The sequence below is a fragment of the Jaculus jaculus genome, chromosome 12, assembly GCF_020740685.1.
Source record: "Jaculus jaculus isolate mJacJac1 chromosome 12, mJacJac1.mat.Y.cur, whole genome shotgun sequence".
Classification (NCBI taxonomy): Eukaryota; Metazoa; Chordata; class Mammalia; order Rodentia; family Dipodidae; genus Jaculus; species Jaculus jaculus.
The window spans coordinates 88,442,314-88,449,995 of NC_059113.1; the positions used below are offsets into that span (position 1 = coordinate 88,442,314).

The following is a 7,682-nucleotide window of genomic DNA, read 5'->3' on the forward strand; positions in this document are numbered from 1 at the left end:
AATCCCAGCACTCAGGATGCAGAGGTAGGAGGATCGCTGTGAGTTCAAGGCCAGCCTGAGACTCCATAGTGAATTCCAGGTCAATCTGGGCTAGAGCAAACCTACCTCAAACAAAACAAAACACTTCCAAAAAAAAAAAAGGTTTACAAAATCAGATTCAAAAGATCCAAAGCCTCTGTCTTCACACTCCCAGCTGCCTGAATTCTCGGTAGTGGGGTTGGTGGAAGAGCCCCATACCTGTTCTTCCTCTGTGAACGCCATTCACTCAGCAAATAGTTACTGACTATTGACATTCCCTGTGCAAGGGCGTCACAGATGCATATGCAGATCAAAGCTTTCTTCTCCAGCAAGCTTGCCAGTCTAGTGGTGGGAAGGCCAAATAGGTAACATACCAAGAGCGTGTAAGGGACATATGGTCATTCCTTCATTGATCAGCGTCTGCCCTAGAAATAAGAAAAAGTTTATCCCCATGAAAACTAGTAAAAAGGGAGAATTTGTGGAGGCGGGGAACAACCAAAAGCTTAAGTTGAGTTAGAGTAACATTAAATATTAAGGAAAGGATTGCCACCCTACATGTACTATTTAAAATATTTTTTAAAAAGATACCAGAGTTGAAGAATTCGTTGTGTGATGGAAACTCACCTGGGGCACCTGGTTAATGGTTTGATATTGCGGGCTCCACAGCTCTGTTCCCCCTTTATGACATGGGAACCGAGCTTGGGGAAGAACTGGTAGTATAGACAAGCTGCGTTCTTCACATTAACTCTGGTAGACTGTGCAGGTCAGCGGATTTTAAGCTGTGTTGAGCCCTAGGAATTCCCTGGGTGGACCCCAGGGACCTGCAGCGAGGAGGGAAATTGGCTGCGTCTGGTCTTATTTCACGCACCACTATTACCTTCTCTTACAAACTTGAGTGGTAGTTGGCTTTTTTGTTTGTTTGATTGGTTGGTTGGTTGGTTGGTTGTTAGTTTTTGAATAAAGGGTTCCCCAGCTAAAAAGAGCTTGAATGTTTATTATTTTGTTTTTGTGGGAAACCCTCCCTCCATGCTCAGGCAAGCTTATACCCTTTATCACACCCCAATCATTTGTTTATCTCCCTCTTTCTCTCTTCTTCTCTCCTTGTTCTCCTCTCCTTCCTTCATCTCTGCTTGCTCTGTCCTTTCCTCGTTTTCTGTCTTTCCTCTCTCTCACTCCATGCCCTCTCATTTTTTTCTTCCCTCTCCTCCTCCCCTTCCCCTGTTCCTCATGCTAGACAAGGTCTCTACCAGTTAGCTACACCTCCAGACCTCCCTCTTCTCTCCTGGATGTCATCAAACTTTGGTTTACATGAGCTTCAACTTAGTATACTATGGTTCTAAAGCTTAAATATTTGTGTGTTGAATGTCAGGTTCTTCAGATTTCTCTTCATTCCTCAAGACTGGGCAGGTTCCAAGAAGATAGGACTAAGTGTGCTTGAAAGAGAAAGGCCTGTTTTGTGCCCATAGGGCATGAGGCTGGAGGTGGCATGCTCAGAGGATCTCGAGGATGCTGTGGCTGGAGGAGTGATGGGAGGCGTCTGAGAACCATGCATAGGTAGGTGGTTATTAAACTGCATCTTAAGAAGTGCAGGTCCTGGTTTCTCAGGACTTTGGTCTCACTGAGTGGGGTTGACCAGTATGGGACCATGGGAGACAGCACCACTCTTTTCCTAACCCCCACTGTGCCTTTTGAGACACTGGCGTATTATGAATTAAAGCTACCAGTGGGATGGGAGGAGTTCAAGAGCTGGGAATCCATCTAAGAGGTTCCAGGATCAGGGTTTTACAGGGTTACCCCCTTTGATGGACCCAGTTCCTCATTTTACTGGTCTCTCTTGTCAAGGCACATCTTCCCTCTGTCAGGGTAGAGTGTTAAGTTTTCATCTGTCTGTCTGATGTCAGGTGTGTTGGTCTGCTTGATGTAGGGTGGTTTCCTCAATTCCCTCCCATGTGCATTCTGGAGGGCAGAGGAAGCTGGTTCTTTCCTGAGGCAAGTCCAGTGACTGGATGCTCCTTCCTCCATTCCCCCAATTCCCAGATGCCCCGTGTGCCACCTGACCATCCATCTGGAGCTCTGGTGCTGGGGCTGCAGTGTGCCATGTAGCCACTGTAGTTGCAGTGGCCAGGGCCCATGGGCCTTCTTATCAGGATCCCAAGCCCTGGGTGCTCGGAGGGCAGGTGAAGGTGCACACCTCCCTTTGGGGCCAGGTACAATAGTGGACTACTTTGTGCTGCATTGAGCTCTGCGGGCTGGAGGGCATCAAAGGGCAATTGTTGTGGTCATCAGCACCTGGTATTAAATATGGCAATTCCAAGGTCAATGTATTGGTTACCTCCTGGGAAATTTAAAACTAAGGTCTCAGTTTGGGGCTAACTGCTCTCTTATTTCTTTTATATTTTTCTCCTGCCACTCACTCTTTTAAAAAATCTTCAATGCAGGAGAAGAAAATACGTCACACCTCAATTTCCATAAGGAACACACTTGTTACAGGATGGAAATCATAGTTGTCCAGGGAAGATTCACTGGGCCAACTACTTCCCATTCCTAGACATTATGAAAAGGCAAGCCTGATTGACAAGGATGAGCCATTGCCCTTTAATATAGAAACTGCACTATTTGTTGAGTAAAATGAGGTTCCAAACACAGGCAACGTCTTACCTATGAATGGTGTATGGATTTGAAGTCATCAAAAACTTAATTTTCCCCTGATGCTGGTTTTAGGCAAAGATGTAGTTTAGTTGGTAGAGTGCTTGCCTAGCAAGCCTAAAACCCTGGGTTTGATCCACAACATCACACACACTGGGTGGCGCAGATTTATAATCCTAGCACCTGGGAGGTAGAGGCAGGACAATGAGAGGTTGAAGGTCAAGCTCAGGTACAGGGGTACATTAGACCCTATCATGTGACTTTCCGTGGGATGGTGCGACCAAATGTGGATTCACCCTAGATAGGGTACCGATGACAGGCTGGTGAAATTCAACCCCAATCTAGCTTAGCGAGCCACAGTTTATTGGTGTTATTTACAGGAATACGGGCAAGAAGTGATTAACAAGACCACAGGTGACTCAAAGGCAGCTGCGTCACTAAAAGCCCACCCTAGCATGGGTAATAACTCCTGAGGGCTTCATCCTGGGGAGCTCCCTGACCAGCTTACAGGCAACTCCCTGGGTCAGAGAAGCACCCTCTGCCGGCCATTGTTACTGTGGATATAACCATGGGGAGAGGGTTTGTGCATCTTGAAATTCCTGAGCTCTGTTTCCTTCCTGAGCCTTGTGGCTCCTGTGTCTTCCCAAGTCTCCATAGAGAAAGTTTACATATGTACCAAATAGCCGCAGAGCCGTCTCAAAACCAAAATAAACAAAACTTGGTTTTGTCCTTAAAATATGTCTCTCTGGGGGCTGGAGAGATGCCTTAGCGGTTAAGGCGTTTGCCTGCGAAGCCTGAGGACCCAGGTTCAATTCTCCAGGTCCCACGTTAGTCAGATGCACATCATGGCACATGCGTCTGGAGTTCCTTTGCAGTGGCTAGAGACCCTGGCACACCCATTCTCTCTCCCTCCCTCTGTATCTAATAAATAAATAAAATGATAAAAAAATGTCTCTCTGCCTCAAGTATTATTATCTTGGGCTTCCTCATTAGCTTGCCATGCCTTTTGGTCACTGGACACCTCTGTATCTTTCAAATTCTCCCACATACCTTCTCAGTCCTCCAAGTTTGTAGCGGACCAGGAAAGCTGAGGGCTCCCGGCTGGCCAAACTCTACGTGCACTTTGACTACAAAACTTGGCTCCCAGACAAATGCGACGCACCTTGGTCCCAAGATTAAAGCCTTCTCTGGGAACTTTCCTGGAACTACCAGAAAAGGACATTTTCTCCTCCAGAAACTGTGGGATCACATAAGGTGAAAGCTGCCTGTGGCCAATTTTGACACACAATGGAGAAGGCCAAGCTGAGAATCAAGTCAACACAGAGGTGGAAAGTGACAAGAAATCGAGAGAGTCCTCATGAAACCACTGTTGCCCTGGATCCAGCCGAGCCAAGCAACCGATTCCCTGGAAGCAATCTCTATGGAAGCCGACTGGATCCCATAATTTTCCCCTTTCCCTCTTTCTGTTTGTTGAACCGTGGATGTGTGCACACGGATTGACTGACATAATCTATTATAGCCAAATAATGAAATGTGAATTTGCTCGGATCACAGGCATGGTTAAATAGGCAGATGTTACTATAGAGGGGGAAAAAAGCCACACCCTCTATGGTTCTTTGGTCATCCCAAGCATGGAGAGAGCCGACAGCCTGTGCGGGGCAACAGGGCAGGCTAAAGCCAGAGTCTTGATTCACAACTGTAGCCCATCCAGTGACTTCTTTTCCTTCCTTCCTTTTGTTCTTCCTTCCTTTCTCACTCCCCCCACCCTTTCTCTTTCTTTCAACATGGAACACTTCATGAATTTGCAAGTCATGCTTGCACAGGGCCCACGCTAATCTTCTCGATATCATTCCAATTTTAGTATATGTGCTGCCAAAGGGAGCACCCAGTGACTTTCCTTAGCCCAAGTCATACCCACCAGTAGGGAGTCCTTATTTCTAGGCAGAGGCCCCTCCCCTTTAAAGTTGATAAAAGTAAGAAATTGCTTTGTCCTTTTGTGGGTTTTGAGAGTGAGGGAGCCCTTCTTGGCTCTGAAGGCATTTGAAGTTAACTTAGAGGAGACAGTGCTAAATACTCAACAGTCACTGAAACTCCCTAACTCTCCAACTGAACTCTCCAGTTAAGTTGTCTGGCCACCTGTGAAGAATCCCAGTGTAGACACAGCAGGAGGGTAAGTTCAGGGTTTACTAGAAAACAACATGAAAGTTAAGCAGAAAAGCCCCAGGGCTGGGAGGCGGTCTGGGTTGTGTGGAGCCCTGCCATAGTGACTTGGACCCTAGGTTTCTATTTATTATTTATTAATTTATTTATTTATGCTTTTTCAAGATACGGTCTCACTCTTCTAGCTCAAGCTGACCTGGAATTCACTATGTGTGTAGTCTCAGGGTGGCTTTGAACTCATGGCAATCCTCCTACCTCTGCCTCCCAAGTGCTGGGATTAAAGGTACCAGCCACCATGCCCACTGGCATCCTAGGTTTTTATATACTTAGGGATGTAAATTAAGTATCAAGTTGGGGTGAATTGGATTGGTTACTTTAAATGTATGTAGGCTCCTGATAGGCTGATGGGTAAGACAAAGGATTGGTTCCTTTCTTTTGTCTGTGAGGTCAGTTGGCCTCCTGGTGAGAAAGCATCAGTTGGCGGTTTGATGTTATGGTGGGTCAACATGAGTCAGGGCTTTTGGATTTCAGTGTCCAGAATTCTGTTTTCTTAAAAACCAGTGTGTTCATTGGCTTTGTCAGGACAGATTACCTGTTTATTTCCTTTGGGCCTATAACTAGCCACCTACAAAAGGGGGGAGGGGGCTACCTTTTTATTACTAATTTCTATCACTGTAAGCTTCTGCTTTTGGCCACCTCAGAATCTACTCTCACTACCAGTGACCAACGTCAGTAAAAGGTTATATTTCAGCTCCTCTCCATTGAAATGGGTCAGAAACACATCATTTTTTTTCTGAATGAAAATTACAAGGTAGGTATTGATGGTACCTGGCCCCAGTGAGAGGTGCACACTGCCACTTGCATCTGGAGCAGAGCATGGTAGCCTGCTAAGTGGACCCACAGAAGCTGCAATTGTTTTGCAAGAGGCTAGCCCTGGCTACTTCCACATACGGGGCTATGGCCTTCAGCACCCCACGCTGAAGCCCCAGCACCAGCACTCTGGGGTGAATAGTCTGGTGCCAACAGGCCAGGCTCCTACTTTGTATGGGTGCTATCCGCGTCTGCTCTGCAGACTGGGGAAGTGCAGGAAGGGGCATCCTGTGGTGGGACTTGACTGAGGAAAGAGCAGCTGCCTCTACCACCCAGGATGCACGTGCGTGGCATCGAGGTAGCAGACCAGCAGACGGACATCTGGCAGAGCAGATGGATGGAGGAAGGGAAGAAGCTCCTTTGACAAGAGGGACCAATAAAAAGATGAGGAATGGGATCCATCATTTGCATGAGAGAAGAAAAGAGTGAAGCATGGGGTCCCTATACAACCCTGATTCTGGGTCCTGCTCAGATGGATTCTCAGCTGTGGGGCCTCTTCCATCCCAAAGGGAGCATTTGTTATACTAAACCAGTTTTCTGTATCTCCAAACATCTTTCTGTCTGTCCTAGGGCATCTAATTCTCTATTTGCCTTAAGGAACAAACCAGAAACCTCTAGACAGTTACACTGCACCACAGGTCCCTGCATCACTTGGACTCTTGGGAAGGTAAGTACAGCCATTGTAGAAAACTGTAGGAAGAGCCACAAGTTCAAGGGTGTCAACTTGGGCAACTTAGTGAGATCCTGTCTCAAAGTAAATAAATAAGAAGCCAGGTGTGGTGGGGAGGCAGAGGTAGGAGGATTGCTGTGAGTTCGAGGCCACCCTGAGAATATGTAGTTAACACCAGGTTAGCCTGGGCTAGAACCAGACCCCATCTCCAAAATGAAAACAAAAACATGGCTGAGGTTCTAGCCAATTCCCTGTGGTCCTGGAAAAGTATGGATGGCACCTCAAAAAACTCAATGGATGGCCCTCCTTTCCTCCTTGCTTCTTGAGCATCACAACCATCATGAATAACACAGGCCAGGAAGTTCATGACCAACCCACTGCTTCAGAGGCAACGAACCGCCATTGACGTCCTTCACCCTGGAAACACTACAGTACCCAAGACAGAAACTTGGGAAAAACTAGCCAAAATGTACAAGCCCACACCAGATGTCATCTTTGTATTTGGACTCAGAACCCATTTCGGTGGGGACAAGACAAGTGGCTTCGGCGTGATTTATGACTCCTTGGATTATGCAATGACCAATGAACCCAGACGCAGACTTGCAAGGCATGGCCTGTATGAGAAGAAAAAGAGCTCAGGAACAGTGAAAGGAAGGCAAGAACAGGATGAGGAAAGTCAGGGGCACTGCCAAGGCCAAGGTCGAGGCTGGCAAAAAGGCAAAGGACTGAAGACTGACTGCGGTGACTTAATCTGCCACAATGTTGCAGATGTCTAAGGCAACCAATAAACTGAAAAAACTCCAAAAAAAAAAGGGAACAGCCACATGATACAGTAAGTGCATTATTAGGTATATATCTAAAGAAAGTGGTATGATGGGACCTCAAACAACCAAACAGAACGGCCACACGACACAGCAAGTCCATTACTAGACATATGTCCAAAGGAAATGAACTCGTCAGCCTGGAAGAGGAAGAAAATCCTGCTCTCTGTGACGAGAGGGATGAAACTGGAGACTACCATGGTAAGTGAAACAAGCCAGATTCAGATACCTGCCACCTGATCTCAGCCATATATAAGATTTAAAGAAGTCTAACGCATAGACAGAAAGAGGAGAATGGTGGCCACCATGGGCTGGGAGAAAGCAATAGAGAGATGTCTGTAGAAGGATGAGACATTTTACTTAAACAGTATGAGAACTTTAGCAGATCTGTTTCTTGCTGTGACTAAAGTCAGAAGTAATGGATTGTATACTTGAAACTTGTTAAGACAGCAAATGTTCAGTGTTTGCATCACAAAAGAGTGAAAAGCATGTCAGGT

The 7,682-nt window shown here is 46.4% G+C and overlaps 1 protein-coding gene and 1 non-coding gene across 2 annotated transcripts; one reads left to right on the forward strand and one right to left on the reverse strand.

The window, feature by feature from the left end:
• Window positions 1-4,442: 4,442 nt before the first annotated feature.
• On the reverse strand, window positions 4,443-4,549 carry LOC123453867. The gene has a single exon (XR_006633044.1). It is a non-coding gene; the product is annotated as a U6 spliceosomal RNA (small nuclear RNA).
• A 2,177-nt stretch (window positions 4,550-6,726) lies between these two features.
• On the forward strand, window positions 6,727-7,093 carry LOC101596702 (40S ribosomal protein S24-like). Its single transcript, XM_045131842.1, is given in 2 exon segments — window positions 6,727-7,001; window positions 7,003-7,093. Coding segments are annotated over 2 exon segments (363 nt in total). The 5' UTR covers window positions 6,727-6,729.
• The last annotated feature ends 589 nt before the right edge of the window (window positions 7,094-7,682 follow it).